Source organism: Scomber japonicus, chromosome 15 (assembly GCF_027409825.1).
Source record: "Scomber japonicus isolate fScoJap1 chromosome 15, fScoJap1.pri, whole genome shotgun sequence".
Taxonomy (NCBI): Eukaryota; Metazoa; Chordata; class Actinopteri; order Scombriformes; family Scombridae; genus Scomber; species Scomber japonicus.
The window spans coordinates 19434276-19452297 of record NC_070592.1 but is presented as its reverse complement, the minus strand read 5'-3'; the positions used below and the strand labels follow the sequence as shown (position 1 = coordinate 19452297).

Here is an 18022-nt window from a genome sequence, read left to right as displayed (position 1 = left end):
TTAGTGTTTTACAGTCAGCACAGGAAATTGAATTACATGCTGAGTTTGTTCAGCATTATTTAGTCAGGCATTGCTCTGGTCTGTGAAGAACATAGTGTTGGCCATCTCTAACTCGCATTAGCCCTCCCATAAAGAGAATGAGAATCATGTAGGGAGTTTTTGGCTTTATTGGCTGTAGGGTGTGAGGAATATAAGTCTTGTTAAGTCTGTCCCTTCGTCAATATGCCAACAACTACTGGCCACATTAGCATAAAATCTGTTATAAATATTATTAATGGTGCCCAGACAGAAGACCTACCTTTACTGTACAGCTGGCAGGTCAAATATTTGAACCACACCAAATAAAGTTTGGATTTTAGCCACGTAGAGCTGAAACAGTTTGTTGATTCACAGAAATCACTCTGCATATGTTGATTTGCATATATTGCATATTATGTTAATTGTTGATAATAATAATTGATCAATTGTTTAAGACACCTTTAAATTCCATAAATGAATATATTGAAAAGTATTTGGTTGTTCCAGTTTCAAAAATGTGAGTATTTGCTTTTTTTTCTCTGTTCTGTAAAAGGAACATTTTTAGGTCTTAAACTGTTGAAGACATCATGTTGGGAAATCATGTTGCACATCTTTCACACTTTTGTGACAATTTTTAGAAAAACAATGAGTTAATCAAAAAATGACCCACAGATTAATTGTTCATTACAATAATTAGTAGTAAATAATTAATTAGTATAAAGTAAATAATGAATTAGTTAATTAATTATTTAATTAGCAGCCATGTAGTCATTGATATATCTCAGGGCTACACTTTTAATGCTTACAAAATTAAACGAAATACCAAATTATTCATGTATAAAGTATCCTTAGCATGAATCAGTTTCCTCTTTAAAAGACAACATAAATTATTCTGCAGTATCCACTTGGTTTTAATCTTTGGAGGTTCAGAGTGTCTACACTAGCTCACTTCAGGTCGCTTGTTCTTTTAAACTTTCTTTTATCTCCATTTCCAACTATTTTCTGTTGCATGTCAAAAACCACAGAAAACATTGGAATCTGATTTATAGGCCAAATATGTTTACACATGCAAGGAATTCAACTTTGTTTTGTTCTGGTTCTCAGTGTCCTAATACACAAGTTTCAAGAAGACACATAAATAGAGACAGAGCAAAGACTACAGAGCTGAACATAAACATGTTATGCACATACCAGGAACACTTCAAACATCCTCATTCCTCTCTTCTCCTCTCCTCTCCTCCTCTCCTCTCCTCCTCTCCTCTCCTCTCCTTCTCCTGTCCCTCTCCTCTCCTCTCCTCTCCTCTCTTCTCCTCCTCCTTCTCCTCTCCTCTCCTCTCCTCTCCTCTCTTCTCCTCTCCTTCTCCTGTCCCTCTCCTCTCTTCTCCTCTCCTTCTCCTCTCCTCTCCTCTCCTCTCCTCTCCTCTCCTCTCTTCTCCTCTCTTCTCCTCTCTTCTCCTCTCCTCTCCTCTCCTCTCCTCTCTTCTCCTCTCTTCTCCTCTCTTCTCCTCTCCTCTCTTCTCCTCTCCTCTCCTCTCTTCTCTTCTCTTCTCCTCTCCTCTCTTCTCCACTCCTCTCCTCTCCTCCCCTCTCCTCTCTTCTCTTCTCCTCTCCTCTCCTCTCCTTCTCCTGTCCCCCTCCTCCTCCTCTCCTCTCCTCTCCTTCTCCTCTCCTCTCTTCTCCTCTCCTCTCCTCTCCTCCTCTTATCTCCTCTCCTCTCTTCTCCTCTCCTCTCCTCTCGTCTCCTCTCCTCTCCTCTGCTCTCCTCTGCTCTCCTTCTCCTCTCCTCTCCTCTCCTCTCCTCTCCTCTCCTCTCCTCTCCTCTCCTCTCCTTTCTACTTCCTCTCTTGAGTTCAGTGCAGGTGGTCAGTCTCCGCCGGGTGCCAGTCGGCTACCTAATGCTGAGTTGATCAGGCCCACTGAATAGCTCGTTTGGCCGCCACAAAAACCAAGAAGTCAGAGTAAATCGTCAAGAGGGCAGTTGATGGTAATGACCGAGCCATCAATGATTGAGCCCATTCATGGCTGAAGTGGATGGAGTGGGGGCTTTGCAGTCACTCCCTTCAGTCAGCCAGTCACTTTCACAGGCACACGGGGCACAGTGTGCATTGCTCTCATTACCGTCCATTGTCTGGCCCCTTTCAAACGGCTGTAAGAAAAGTGGGAGAGAGAGGAAAGGAAGAGAAAAGGTAGAGATTAAATAATGGCCTCGCTGGTGGTATGGATTGGTTGATGGTGAAGTGATAGGAACTGGCCCCTACTTGTGTATAGTGTATGTACGCGGCGGACTTGCTGCAAGATGGTCAAAACCCAAGATGACGTGTTTTAAAGGGGCGAACAAAGAATGATAAAACCACTCTATCAGATGCATGTTACGATGATATGCAAGATCCTGATGGCTGCTTTCTACAAACCATCTCATTTGTTGGGGGCTGATTTTAAACGTGTGTTCTATTTAGAATCAAACACATCAGACTGCTTTAAAAAAAAAGAAGGAAAAAAAAGTGTCACACAAGTTCACTCGTGCATTCTTCCTCCTCCAGGCATGCCAGCGGCCTCTCTGGTGACCCCAGCAGACGTGATCAAGACCAGGCTACAGGTGGCAGCACGTGCGGGCCAGACCACCTACAGCGGCCTGGTGGACTGCTTCTGGAAGATTCTCAGAGAAGAGGGACCCCGAGCATTTTGGAAAGGAGCTGGAGGTACAGTTGCTGACATATGCTAGAATTGGATATTAGGCAAATATATAATAGTGAAGGACTGTGAAGACACTAAACATTATCCATAATATCAAGTATTGAGTCTGTATCTGAGAGACTGAACAGGATTTAACTTTAAACTTTAAATTAACAATACAGAGTTTTACAGTGTTTTTATATTAAAATATTATAAATTGGATGTTCAATCAGATCAGTCCAAAAGAAGAACATTTAAATTTAATTTACTAGTACATGAAGAAAAAAGTCTTTAATCAGGACTATGTTTTACTATTCAGTGCACAAACTATAACAGTTTAGTAAGTCTAGTAAGTTTTCACATGAACATGTCATCTTAAGTATATGAAAGTACAAATAATGTCATAACATATTTCTCTTTAGTTTTTGTCCATGTGTTAAATATACTTTTGTTTTTCTGATAAAGACCCTCTGATGTCACCCCCGCCCCCCCCAAAACCAAAACTGTACCCCTTGATTATGTGTTTGTGTAGATGAGCGTCTTTATAACTGTGAATGAACAGATTTCCATCCTTTCCTGCAGCTCGAGTGTTTCGATCTTCGCCCCAGTTTGGTGTGACCCTGGTGACCTATGAGCTTCTGCAGCGCTGGTTCTATATCGACTTTGGAGGACAGTAAGTCTCTCTCTCTCTCTCTCTCTCTCTCTCTCTCTCCAGCTTCGTTGCCTGTTTACTGTCAACCACACTGCAGTAAACGTTTTCTAAAACATTTCTGCTGCTTGATTGTAGTTATTTCTGTTTTAAGACAGAAGACTGCAGATTATTCATCCTTTTATCAAAGACCACCACCTCCTTGTAGAACAATAGGGGTTCATTTCAACATAACCGCTCTTGGTGGGTGTCCACCCTCCTCTGCCAGAGAAAGAAATGCCGCAAGACCAAAAATAATTTTTGAGCACATTAGCTGACAGACTGAAGCCCTCGCTCAGAGATCTGGATGTAACAATTTTCTCAAACTCAAGAATTTCACCGCACCATGATCAGGGCAGGCAGCACCCATTTGACGTCCACACGTACTTTCTCCACTTCTGGGATTGAAACAAGCTCATTTTCCGCCTGAAAATAGGTCACACTTAGGAATAATTCACTGCCTCTGTGAAGTCGAAAAGGTCCGGCAGAGAATAGAGGTGGTGAACCTCTCAAAATGCTTCTTTTAATGGACAGCCGAGGCTGTATTTCACATGCATGTATCCGTTGGATGGGCTCGTTACTTTTTCATGTAGCTGCTTTTCTCTATGTGAGTGAAACAAAATCAGTGGCAGATCCAGTGAATATTCGGTGCGGTTTGGAGTTGATCTGTGCTCCTTTGCTGTCCGTGTTGGCAGCGAGTCACAGAGCATTGCGTGAAATCAATGAGGGATTTGATTTAGTTCTGCTTTGTGGGAAAAATGCAAACTGTCCAACTCAAGATTTTCTATGAAGATGTTTATTTCTGCGGTAAAATGTAAGATTTTAATAATCATAATAAAACTCACTCTCTCCTCTATTCGGTTAACATAACATCTTGTGCTGTGTTTATGTTGTTTCACACTCATCTCTTTTCCTCCACCGCTCCTCACCTTCCTCCAACTCCTTCCTCCCTCATTTCCCGCCATGCCTCTGGCTCTCTCCTCCGTCTCTCTTTCTTTCTTTCTTTCTTTCTGTCTCTCTCCACACCACAGAAAACCGGCTGGCTCAGAGCCCACCCCCAAGTCTCGGATCAGCCTGCCGGCGCCCAACCCAGACCACATCGGAGGCTTCAGGTTGGCCGTGGCCACGTTCGTTGGCATCGAGAGCAAGTTTGGACTCCATCTCCCTCGATACACAGTGGTGACGGAGGACCCCTCTAACGCCAGCACCCCCTGAACCGCTCACTTGGTCTTGACATAGATTGGGGGGCAAGGAGAGGGGGGTTGAGTGAGAAAAAGTAGAAAGAGGGAATGTTTTTCATACATGAGGCAATGAAAGACATCAAACTAGTCCAGTGTTTTAAGTTAACTATTTAAAATAATTTATTATGTCTTCTCTTAACATACATTTATGTTAGTTTATATGAAACCATATGCAATAGTGAGCCAAATAACACAGGCGACACAAAGAGAAACTCTTTGTAGGATCTGTGCAGTATTTGTTTTAATTCACCTTTGATTGACATTGTTTTCAGTTGCATTATACTGAGTTATGTTTTTCATACAGTTCAACTGGTACAGTATATATGCACACAGGCAGCAGAAGGACTGGCAGATGTTGAAATACACCTTAACTGCTTGCTTTTTTTTTTTCCTCAAGAAGGAATATCTAATAACTCTCTGGTGTCTTCCTTTGACTGCTTTATATTCAAAAGCACATCTGTCATATGATCATATAGCTGTCTTTGATCGTACACGTGGCACTTCTGTATAAATGAGGAATAGAGACATATTTTCATATCTATATGGCTATTTTGATCCTGAGTTGCTCTTTCAATCGTGTGCTGATTCGAACAAATATATATGACCAAAAAAAAAAATCCTTGAATGTAAAGACACAGTTGTAACACTCTTGACTGTACACAATGTTTACTGTTCTAAGATGTTTGGTTTCAGGTCTAAATGTGTGCAGGTGTGTCAATGTCTGAGAGGAAAAGCTGACATCGACTGCACTTCGGTAGTGTGTCTCGAACGAGTATTTAAATCTGTACAGCGCAGAGAATGTAGGAGTTACATATGGTGTGTAATAATCGTGCCTTACTGTACGTATGGCAGCAACATGTGTACTGAGAGTAAAGAGAAACTTATATTAGTAAAGCGGATGTCTGCTTGAGTTTTTATTCACGTTATCATCTTCTGAGTGTATGTGGGCTTTCTGAGATGAATTAAAAGCAAGAACAACAGTTGATCAGCGACGCTTTAATAGCAAACATAGCAGGTTTAACAGCGAGCTCTCTGCATCACAATATACCTCTTGTTCATTGTTACAGTTCATGAAAGAATATACAGGAGACAAAGTGCCAAAACTGCCCTTGTCCACTTGATTCTTGATTCAACTTCTGACACCTCGAAACACTGACATAAAGCAGCCACAACACCCCCCCCTCCCCATATGTGATAACGTCACCATATCGACTCCATGTTTATGCATCTGGAATATTTCAGGAATGTGTCGCATGCAGGCAGAATACAGAGAAAAGAAGTACAACAGAAAGTGACATTTTGTAAACAAGAATACAATGACTAATCTATGGACCCTGCTTTGTTTTTACAAGTAGTGCAAAGCATCATTACAGTACACATATCTTCATAAGGCTATAAGTCTGCCACTTTTATTCACTGTAGGCTCACGAGTTGCAAGCAACACATCACCTTAAGTCGTTGAAGAAATAAATAAGGGTAGAAGTCAACAGCTCAGCCATTAATAGACAGTCTGCATTTACAGTAAAAGCTCTGCCTTGTTTTGGATCAGACAGAAACATGAACAGAGAGGTGGAGAAACACAACTGAGTGAGAAGCACATGCTATAGTGACAACAATAAAAGCACACTAGGCATCTGAGTCCCCCCCACCACACACACACACACACACATACACACACATCCCCACTTTGGTTCAGAGTCTATGAAGCCAGCTCCATAGGCCCCTCCTCCTCGCCGTCTGCCCGGTTAGCACGAATCTCCATCAGGGTACGGGCGAAGCGCGCCCAGTCGTCACTGTGGGCCACCGACAGCTGGAGGAAAACATCACAAACACACGAGTACATCATGATCTGAAAAACACCTCTGAGGAAGCATGAAGACATAAAGGCTATGAACAACGCCACAGAGGACAGTGATGTGAGCTGCACCGACTGAACTAATACAGGACCTGTCAAACTCAACGTTGTTCCTCTTCAACTGTCGTGCACTGTGGGAGTCTCAGTGAATGGGACAGGAGCCGGGGCCACCATCCAAGCTGTCTGCAACCGCTTTGCATGGCCAGGCTGTAATTAAACAGGAACCAGGAGGAGGGATGCAGCCATTTTGAACCCCTCCAACCCCCCACAGAGCTGGCAGACCCCACAGCAGGGGGCTCTGCCAGAACATCATCTATATGGTGCCTGAGTGGCTTCAGCATGAGCGGTGCTTTAACAGACTACAAGAGGCTCTCGTGTGGGAGAAACACACGCTGGATTCTGTGTTGTCAGGCTTTAAAAAGCAGCAAGCCCCAAACATTTTCATGTCATTGAACAGCATTAAACCACATATTGTGTGGCTGCTGTGCTTTTCTGTGTCTCTCCTTTCTCTCTCAACCCAACCGGTCAAGGCAAATGGCTGCCCACCTAGAGCCCAGTTCTGCTTCACGTTTCTTCCTGTTAAAGGAGAGCTTTTCCTTGCTGCTCAAGGGGGGATGTTGTCTCTGTAAAATAAAGAGTACAGTGTAGATCTGCTTGTTGTGAAAAGAGCCCTGAGATAACTTCTGTTGTGATTAGGCGCTTTAAACATGAAAACTAGTTTGATTTGACACACACACACACACACACACACACACACAAACAGCTATCTGAACAAAAATATGATAGATAATAAAAATATTTCTACTCCCAGCTGATAAATTACTTAAACTAATTTGTACTGAGTAAAATAATAATGTGTTTGGTATTTTTCTTTTATGGAGCTTTCTCAAAGGTTACTGTTGGGACCGCACCGCTCTGGATGGAATTGTTGGCATCTTTCTTCACATGCTGCTCCTGGTTTTAGCTACAGTATATGCGGGGGTGAGTTTCTAGTGAAGTAAATACCCCCACCACACACACTCCTTTTTGGAGTCGTAAAACCTTTCAACCGCGCTCACTTTTATTGATGACTCTTCGTTACCATCAACCCAGCGTGGAGGCCACCGGCTCAGCCGAGCTCTCCAACTCACCACACAACAAAAAAGATGCTAAATTTAGCTGCGTGGCTAGGCTAGCGCACCCTCACATGGGGATCCTAACCAGAGCCCAAAGATCCCTCCGAACATGAGAGGACATACAGGCTCAGGCAGGGTGGTTGGCCGCTTTGTGGTGATGGCAGAGTCATGTGGAGGCCATTTTACATGGACAAGAAAGAAGGAGAAAAAAATCAAACACATGCATCTATGGAAATGCTGACAGTTGGGTAAACATACAGGGTTAAAAGACCTAAAATGGTCGTTGGTGGTGCATGTGGAGGTTTTACTGAGGAGAAAAAAGCACTTTATATTTCTAGTCTATAGAACATGTCTTTCACCAAAGTCAGTGGCCCAAATATACATGAAACATGAAGAGCACAGTGCAGTTTGTACTTTGAAGATGCAGCAAGTGTATATTTGTAAAATCCTGATTTAATCAGTTTTATTTACAGCACAGTTTCCCTTAACAAGAAGTGTAACTCAAATTTCAGATATTAAAATCTCTTAATCCATTGTAGTATGACTTCATTGCAGCAGTGCAATAAATTTTGATCATTGTAGTTCACTCATGCTTTTGGCACTGAGGGTGTAATTAAATCTTGACTGTTTGAAAACTACACCCGCGAGAACCACCGGTCCCATGCATCCCAGCGCTTACAGTAAATCTAACAACAATGTTCTCAGAAGAGTGTTTTTGCAAATTCTGAGCAAGCTGCCAAAATATTAACTTAATATGAGAAACACTTCAGAACAAAACTATTTAAAATGTGACAGGTATTATTCTGTTTTGATTAGATGATACCTAAGAACACAGAGCGCTCGCTCTGCACTTATTTCTGGTTACTGTGAAAGATTCTGCTCAGAGACTTAATGTGCTTTACAGGGATTGTATGTATATGATGGTTATCGGTACCTCTCCAGTATCATAGATCCAGACTCGGCCCTCTGAGTCACCCACAGCCACCTCCTTCCCTCCTGATGACCAGCGGACCCTGTTGAGCGCTGAGGCACCTTCGATAGTCACGCTGGCAGTTGGCACCTGGTGGAAGATTCAACAAGTAAACAAAACGATAAATAATAAATGTCACAGCAAAATTTTCACACTTGCCAACTTCCACCTATACAGTAGATTGGATTACATAACTGCAAATTACACATCTACTGTAAATGGAACATATCACAGATAGAGATATATGATCCTTCTATATGATAGTCCTGTTCAGGAGCAATTTCCAGAGGACCAACAGCACATTGTTTCACTTTTAAAATAAGTGTAAATACTATGTGATTCCTTTAACGATGCACATAAACCTTAATAAACTCTTCTCAAGCATTCATAAAAACAATGATACCCCCCAGCCTGCCACTTACAGGAAAAAAGTGTTTTTTAATAGCTGCTTTGCATCCAAAAACATCCACACAAATTCACTGGATATTACATTTTTAAACAAAATCCACTGAAATAAAGATTTACACTCACACCGTGGTCCCCTGAGTCTTTATTTATTTTTTATTTAATGATCTTACTGCAGTTTCAGCTATTCTTCTCACTGTTTATTGGAGTGAGGGAGCATTATGCCATTATCGTCCAATTTACAGATCACATTTTACTGCATAAAAAGGGAACTTTATCCAAATACTCTGGAGGTTAGACAAACATAGCTGTCAAATTTACAACTTCTCATTCAAACGTGGACACACAAGGCCACCTACTGTATAATGACTGCGCTCGTATTTGCTGTTGTGGGTGAGCTGATGTTCTTAGTAAACACCAGTGCCTGTATTGCACCTTTCTGAAAACTTAAAACCATCTGCAGCATTTCCATAAACTGTTGCTGACATGTGGCAGGCGAGTCTGACACATGTCACCGGTGGAGACAGAGGCCTTGGCATCATGTCGCCTCACACACAGAGCTTCTGCGTATTTAAAGCAGCGCTAACCACAGACTGACTGCCATTAGCCTGCTAGCTTCCAGCACTCAGTGTTGATCTGAACTGAGCGCTTTCAATTGGCTGTATATGTCTGTGTGTGTGTGTGTGCTGGAAATGAGAACCAGGCGCGCCACACTGCTCCGTTAATGTCGTTATGACTGTGTGTTTTTAATATGATGGCAACAATGGACGTCTGTTGCTATTAGACTGTGTGAGTGAATGTGGGTGCATGTGTTGGGTACATCCGTTTGTGTGTGTGTGTGTGTGTGTGTGTGTGTGTGTGTGTGTGTGTGTGTGTCTGAGCAAATGTTTCTCATAAAGCACATTGTTAGCTGAGTTAGACCGTCAGTAATGAACTCTTCCTCTGTCGGTGAAAAGGCCGCTGTTGAGGGGGACCATGGGAAACTTGTCATCTGTGTGCCTGCTGCAGAGGGAAGACCCAGCGTCAGAGACAGGATGAGTGGAGTGTTGAGGTTGGAACAGTAACAGAGAGAAAAGACGACATGAGGCAGTGGATGTAACATAAAATCCTGGGAGATAAGATGATTCATAATGTACATGTGTGGGTACAATGCTTTGGGGCTGAACGAAACTGAGAATGAGAGTGAAAGAGCATTACGAGAGAAAAGGGGAGAATATTTCTAGAGATGCAGACTTGTATTAAGGTTGAAGGCATTGTGGGTGTTGTCTCCATGGAAACCAAGAGAGACGGAGAATGGAGTATCCTTTCATCCCCTGCTTTCACCTGAGTGATCAAAGGTTCGGTATCCACTCCCCCCTATCTCAGCTGTGATAAAGTATGGTTTCCATACTCACAGCTGAAGTTATATCCTCACTAAAGAGCAACTTTTTTCTTCTTTAACGGATTAGCTCAACTTTGAGAAACAGGCTTATTCATCTTCTTGAGTTAGATGAGAAGAGTCGTGCCACTTTTCCTGTCTCCCTGTCTAAATATGAGACAGACAATTCATTTACAGTAGCTTAGCGTCAGCATTAGCAGCTGTTTGTAGGAATGGGCTGCTCCCGGCCAAGAAATAGTTCGGCATGTAACCCGAAGTAAAACTACCAATTTGTCATGTTAATGAATTACCTTTGGACACAGTGATAGCTGTTTCCTTCTGTTTTCAGTCTTTGTGCTAAGCTAAGTCAACTGCAGCTTAGTGTACAGACCTGAGAGTAGTATCAATCGACTCCACCAACTCACTGCAAGAAAGCAAACAAGCGAATGTCACTGAACTGAAGAGTGAGATGATCTATCATTCACTGACCTCAAATGTACTCATCTCAAAATAAATGCAGCACTGAGAAACTCAACCCCGGGCCTGAACTTTCTTTTTTTAATCATCTTTTGACTCCAGCATGGGACTGCGGACTGTGAGGGCTGGGGTTCGCTGCTCGTGGTCTCCTGCACATGTGCGCACTTCACTGATGGGACAGAATGTGGGAGGAGGACGGGACAGGATGGTGGGGTCCCGAGGTTGCCTGAACGTTGGACGGAGGTTGTAGGAATGTTTGGCGGGACGGCTGGATGGGAGCCGGGGATGAGGAGATGTCACCAAAGTTTGATTTAAAGCGAGGGCTGTGGGAAACGCCCACAGGGGAATCTTGAATCTTGTCTGTGTGTATGTGTGTGTGTGTAGGGAAGGGATGTGGAGGGGCTGTGTGTGTGAGTGTGTCTGTGTGTGTGTGTGAGAAGGGGTGGGGTGGAGGGGTGCGATTTATGGGAGGGAAAGGCTTGGGTGTTTGGCTGTGTGGTTCGGCTGAGGCCCAGCGACAGGCCCTGAGGACACCAAACACACATCAACACACAAAGAGATGACATAGACAACACACCCATGATGACCTTTATTCACCCACCTTTACACGCACACACACACACACACACACACACACACACACACACACACCTCAGTGTCGTTGTTGAGGTTCCACAGGTCCAGGCGGCCCATGCCGTCCACGGCAGCAAACAGCGCAGGGTGCACGGGCGACCACATGACGTCATACACATAGTCAGCGTTGTCCTCAAAAGAGTACAGAGGCTTGTTGTGCTGAAAGACAAAGAAAAGGTTTATGATGGTGTGAAGCAGAGCTGTAGAGAGAGAGAGAGAGAGAGAGAGAGAGAGAGAGAGAGTGAGGGATTATAGGAGATGACACACTAGAGATAGAAAGGAAAGACAGAGAGAAAGAGAGAGAGAGAGAGAGAGAGAGAGAGAGAGAGAGAGAGAGAGAGAAGGAATGGAGAGAGGGAGTGAGCGAGCTTCAGACAGAGTGGCGCTGCCTCAGCCTTGGGGCCTGTCTGGGTGCAGAGCCTAATTAAAAAGCCTCGCACATTCACACAGCGCCATAAAACCGCTGGGAGAGATGAAAGGGAGGGCCCCTCCACAAGGTGTACTGTAACCTCAACACAACAGCTGTCTGAGAGAGAGAGAGAGAGAGAGGGAGAGAGAGAGAGAGAGAGAGAGAGAGAGAGGGATGGGAAACAGGAGGAAGAGGAGGGGTGGACAGAGAGGAAGACGCTCTGGAATTAGGATGTGGGTGTGGAGTCTGACAGAAGCTGGATATTTGGTGACCGATATTGACATTTGACAGTTAAAAAAAAAAAAAAAAAAAAGTGATCGTGACAGATGGACAAAAACACACGTGGTGCGACTGTGGCTCAGCCGGTAGAGCAGGTCGTCCATTGATCGCATGTTTGACCCCTCCTGTCCACATGTGGAAGCGTCCTTGAGCGCCAAATCCCAAATTGTTCCAGATGCTCGCTGCCGTGAGTGAATGAGGCAAATTCTGAAGAACTTTGGATAAAGGTGTTACATAAACGCAGACCAGTTGTAGACCATAAAACAAACATTTTTGACAAGGATCTCTTAAATCTGTTTTTCAAAAAGCTGTAAGATGTGTACTTAGTGGGTATATTTCACAGCTGAAAAAAAACTTGTCAGTGCTCTCTGGTGGACAAACGATATAATAAAGACACTAGTGTTTTTTCTATTATTAATTCTGATTGGCTAATATTGATATAATAATTGTATTCTCCACTCTTGTAAACTGGAGACCACATGACAAGAGGAGCATGGTGAGGACAATTACAAAAAAATCAGTAGTCAGTTTAGTCTAAATTATGAGTAAAGGTAATCTGAAGTGTAACCGGCACACACCTCCACTATTAGTGTCTATGTTGTGTGTTTATTGGTGACAGTTCTACACTGTGCCGAAAGTGACCTTTGACCCTGAGCTCACTGCTGCTGAAAAAAGCAAAATGAATGAGGTGTAATCTCAATGTACCTTTACAAAAAAAAAGAAAAAATCAGAATCTAATAGTAAGTATCTATAAATATTTAAATTCGTACAGACTCTCCACTCATCCAAGAGGTTTGTTTTTCTTGCTACAATGTGTATAAAGGTTAATACAAATATATATGTGTTTGTCTCCATCCCTCAGACCGGCTGTTAGGACTCCAAACGCTCACAAACTGCATTCCTGACAGGTAGAGTGGGCGGGGTCGTGGAGAGGAGACAGGTTGGCTGGAGGAGCAAATGAAAGAATGTGGTCTCTCTCTCATTCCTTTTCTTTTTTTCCCTCATCACTGTTATCTGCCACTCCACGGTTTTTCTTAAACGCTGCGATGCCTGCGGACAGACGGCGAACGAACAGAGCCGAGCCAATTTCGAGCCTTGATCGGACCAGCCGGCGAGGTGACGGCAGAGGTCATTTATCTCCATCTCACGCTTTCAGCATTCGAACAGCTGAGTGATCCCTGTTTATGTAATCTCTCTCCGTCTTCTTGTTTTAGTCCGCGTGTCTTCACTCGTTTACTCAGCCACTAACTTTACAGCGTTTCGTAACCCCGAGTTTATTATTTATACTGATTTATGAAATCCTTCACTTATTTGCTCCGACAATTCAAGCGATACATCACTTGGGAGACAGGATGAGACGAACAAAGTCCTCCTTGTGTCTCCTGACTGTTCAAAATCTAAACTACTATTTTACTGTAGTCTGAGTGTAATCTACCATTCTTACAGAAGGTGATTTCAGTAAATAATCTGCAGCAGCGAGTCTTAAAAACTAATCTGAAAATGAAGCTTAATCCTCGTGGCGCCGCAAGTGAAGTAACTGTCATTATCTTTCCTGTGCTGGGGAGCTTCTAGCGCGTTTGAACTGGAAAAGCATCACTGATACACTTGGATACTGACTGTAAACATCACAGTGCAATGCCAATTTATTGACATCATGTCTCGGTATGCCCATGACTCTGAATAGTTAAGCATGTGTAGAAAAATGGATGAACAGATGACTAACTTTTCTGCGTGTCCCGACTTCAAATTCAATCTCTCATCACTGTGCCTTGCAGAGAGATCCAAAGAGTCTTCGCTGGTCCCTTCTCAGCTGTGTCTGCATCACAAACATCACGCTGGCTTATTAGCTTTACACCAGATTTAATAACAACACCCCGAGGTGATTAAGAAGATGTCCTCTAACTAGAAATGTCTCACAAGAGCACATGGGGCAAAACCCTCGACTGGAGATGAAGACTACAATCTAATTTTCTCTTTTCCAAATCTGTGCAGACACTCATCTGGAATATTATCCACACTCATTAACAATCACCTGAACTGACAGCGATCGAGCCCTTTAATTAAGTTCTTAAGAGAGCAAAAGTGGAATGATTATGCTTCATCCAATCACTTAGTAGACGCTGGTTTTGGGGTCAAGAGAGCAAGATGGTTCAAGTTATGCACAATCATAAACCCACTCCCAGCTGTCGCGACGTCTTCAGACTCTGGCCGACACTAAATGATTTCACTAACCACAATATTTGCACCGCTGAGTGTAAAAACATCAGCAGACTTCTGTGTGACGGCCTTTTTGAACCGTGAGGGGAAAACGTGTGAATGTGAAGAGAATTCACTTTGAAACTGTGTGTGTGTGTGTGTGTGTGTGTGTGTGTGTGTGTGTGTGTGTGTGTGTGTGTGTGCGTGTGCATGTTACAACAGTTTGCGATGGCTGTGATTGGTGGGTTGAAGTCAAAACCCCTCGACGGGACTTTAGGTAAGCAAAGGCAGCTTGCCTAAGGTGTACGTGAGGCATGTGCGGTGTGTCTGTGTTTGCACATGCGCGCGCACACACATGCACACACGCACTCAGGTATTCCGCCTGCCCACACACAAATATGGGTTATGTGGGATAAGAGACAGACGCACATTCCTGTGGTGTCCCTCAAAGGAAAGGGAATTCCCAAATCCTGAAAAATAACACACTCCACTGATGAAAATCCGCAGAAATGTTTTAATATGTGTCACGGGACTCTTCGCACAAGACTTATGGAGTGTCTGCATGCAAACACGAGCTAGAATTGAGAGTGCTTTACTGCCTGTCACACAGTGAAAACTGTAACTGGATCTTGCATAAAGTTGAAGGTATTATGCAATATGCATTATGTATTATCCTCATACTGAACAGTGCTCTCTTTGATTTCTGGCTGTGTTTGCTGTTAGACGCCCTGGTCATGTTGATCCCTCTGTCCTTCAATGTTAGCATCACTTTCCAATATTAACCTTGAAATTTCTTTTTGTCTTTTTCCCCCTTGCTCACCCCTCCTGACTCTTCCATCCGCTTTATTGTCGCCAGTTTTTTTTCTTTCCATCCCTGCCTCCTGTGTCTGCATCACCTGGACTCCTGTTTCTGCTATGAGAGTTGTGGGATGTTTATCCTCCTCACCTCAGAGAGACTTAGACAGACTTTATTCTTTATTCTTGTGCAGAGTCTCAAATGAACCTGAGCTGACTCCTCTGTGTCTCGCTGTGTCCTTTCAATGTATTAGCTAACTTGTCTGGTCTCCCGACACTCACTTTGACAGTAACAGTGACTGTTTTTCTTTCTTTTTTCTTTTTTTTTTTACCTCTGCTGAAAATGCTGCCAAATGGAATTCATCACATCGGTTTGAAAGGAGAACAAATGCCCTGAGTGGACGAGGTCACTCAGAAACCGGCGATAGGAGGAGCGCCCGCCTTTAAGAGTGTGTCTGAGGTAGATTCACTGAGTGCACCTGCGGGCGGGTGGGCAGCGCTGTCCCATCAGTGCATTTCTGTTTCGCAGGAATGGGGGAGTGAGAGACAGACACACATACATGCACGCACGCACACACACAAACACACAGGTGCTTTCACATGCACACTGAAGAAAACATTTCTGGTCATTTATCAGAAGAGGTGCAACAATTTTGAAAGGACTGACGACTAATACAAAGTATCTAATAGTCTGGTAGGTGACTGACAACAATTCCGATTCCATAGACACTTACAATGTATAACTTTACATTGCATTGCATAACCGTATATATGTATACACCGAGCAATAGACCTCACCCAACCCACCACCACCCCTCCTACACACTCACACACAAATACTAAGAGAAAGACAGATTTTCTAAAAAGTCTCTCTCTAACACATTTCTCTTTGCAGCCTCTGAGTCCACAATCAACCCCCCACACATCCTCTCTCTCTCTCTTTCTGTCGAGCACACACACACAAACACATACAAACACACTGTACCTTAGTGCTCCAGAGTTTGACAGTCCAGTCAAAGGACGACGTGATGAAAAGGTGAGAAAAGTCAACGGTGCCCACTGCGTTGTGACAGCTGATACCTGTCACCGGCCCCTGGTGGCCCTCGAACATCTCACAGATACCTGCCTTACTGGAGAGGGGCGACACAAGTATGACATCCATAACTACAAAAGTCAGTTCTGGAGGGTTTTAAAGGTCTTTAGTTGTTTAAATGTAAGTGGAGTGGTTTCCATCTCAGTGGAAATGCTCATGCAAACAATAGACACTGTAGTAAATGTTTAACTCCTTAAATTGAGGGAAAATAATCAATTTCACTTGAAAAAAAAACACACTTGAATGGACATAATATAAAAATAAACACACAGCTTTAATATCAGTGTTCATTGGCCTCCTAAAAGTATATTTACTGACTTATTGATGAGTGATGTCATAACTCTATATCAGGGGTTTTCAAAGATTGACACTGCAAGCCCACAATCAGACAATTGAGACAACTGTGCCCACCAGGAACCCCTGATCTACTGTCGCCCCCCCCCCCCCCATACACAATTTCAAAGTTTAAGAATTCAGTTTTTTGCCTTTACGTCCACTTGTTTTCAACCAAGGGCATGTATCTGTATATAAAGGAGGAAGTCAGTTCTAAGCATTAGTAATAACTGATAGAGCTGCATGAAAAAGTCAATATTAATGCATTTTGACACTCCTATTATTATTATTTGTCTAATTTCAATTTAGAGGATAATCATGCTCTCATTTTTTGGGAACTACAGTGTCTTAGTTGTGGGTTACAACTTGTTTACATTTGAGCAAATTGGCACTGTAAAATGTATGCCAATTAAGCTATTATCAGTTCCAGTTTGCAATGTGTCCATGGATATAAAGCCAACTGTCACTGATTACCATGACACCCAAGAAAACTTAAAAACATGAAAATGTTCACGCAAGCCACGAAGAGTCTTTTTTTCTGTGGACTTAGGAAGATTTATTGGCAGTGCGTATAGATACATATATCTATATATATATAGGGAGAGAGAGAGATGATGAGGAAGGAAGTCTAAGTCATGCTGCATCTAAAAATGTGTGCATCTTGTCTGCGTGTTCAGATTTTAGTGAGTTATGACTCAATGGAATATGAGTTTTGACGCAAATTGCGGCTCAGACCTCACGTCTCTCCTTCCACACCCTCCTTCAACTCAAACACAGTGTGAAAACCTCTGCTCTGCATCATGTAAACAGTACAGTTGGACAATGTTTTGCAATAAGGCTTAAATTACCAGTCAACACTATGATCATGCAATCATGTTCCGATTTTTCTGCAATCTTTTATGCATGTGTGTGTGTGTGTGTCCACCAACCTGCCATGTCTGGATGCAGTGTACACAGTGCCCTCCTCACTCCCCACCACATAATTGTTAACGTCTCCCGTGGGGAAAGCCATGCCTGTCACCGCCACCGGTTTGGATTTATTGTACACCAGCTCCATGGTCTCCTACACACACAGCATTAATGTGTGTCCATATATGAAATACACACAATGACGCACAGAAACATGTTATTACACAACCAACCACACTAAAACTCTCCGTCTTAACAAATCATTTACACTAGTAGTGAGTCATTAAAGGTTTTGTCATTTTAAACTCTTCACTGGACTGACATTTTGAGCCACAGGTGTGTGTGTGTGTGTAGGGTACCTGAGGCTGGGAGAGCATGTCCAGACTCCAGGAGCACATCCTGCCGTCTGTAGACACCGTGATCAGGTTGTTGGCATTCTGCGTGCCGACCACATTCACACAGTACACAGGGTGCTACACACAAACACACACACACACACACAAGTCCAAGTCAAAAAAAAAGACACAGATTATAACAATAGATTTTAAATATGCGCCAGGCTCATAGACAGTTTAC

The 18022-nt window shown here is 43.2% G+C and overlaps 2 protein-coding genes across 5 annotated transcripts in view; one reads left to right on the top strand and one right to left on the bottom strand.

Moving 5' to 3' along the window:
- Window positions 1-4594, top strand: part of LOC128373916 (electrogenic aspartate/glutamate antiporter SLC25A13, mitochondrial) — a 45911-nt gene extending 41317 nt beyond the window's left edge. Inside the window, exons 16-18 of the mRNA XM_053334112.1 lie at window positions 2559-2717; window positions 3274-3364; window positions 4411-4594. Coding sequence (XP_053190087.1) covers window positions 2559-2717; window positions 3274-3364; window positions 4411-4594 — 434 coding nt within the window. The remainder of the gene's footprint in view (window positions 1-2558; window positions 2718-3273; window positions 3365-4410) is intronic.
- A 1725-nt stretch (window positions 4595-6319) lies between these two features.
- The window catches only part of LOC128373814 (cytoplasmic dynein 1 intermediate chain 1), a 50574-nt gene continuing 38871 nt past the window's right edge, over window positions 6320-18022 (bottom strand). For all 4 annotated transcript variants that reach the window (XM_053334013.1, XM_053334014.1, XM_053334015.1 and 1 more), the window contains 6 exons: window positions 17806-17919; window positions 17467-17600; window positions 16097-16241; window positions 11451-11591; window positions 8525-8650; window positions 6320-6430 (listed from right to left, as the gene is read on the bottom strand). In XM_053334013.1, coding sequence (XP_053189988.1) covers window positions 6320-6430; window positions 8525-8650; window positions 11451-11591; window positions 16097-16241; window positions 17467-17600; window positions 17806-17919 — 771 coding nt within the window. The remainder of the gene's footprint in view (window positions 6431-8524; window positions 8651-11450; window positions 11592-16096; window positions 16242-17466; window positions 17601-17805; window positions 17920-18022) is intronic.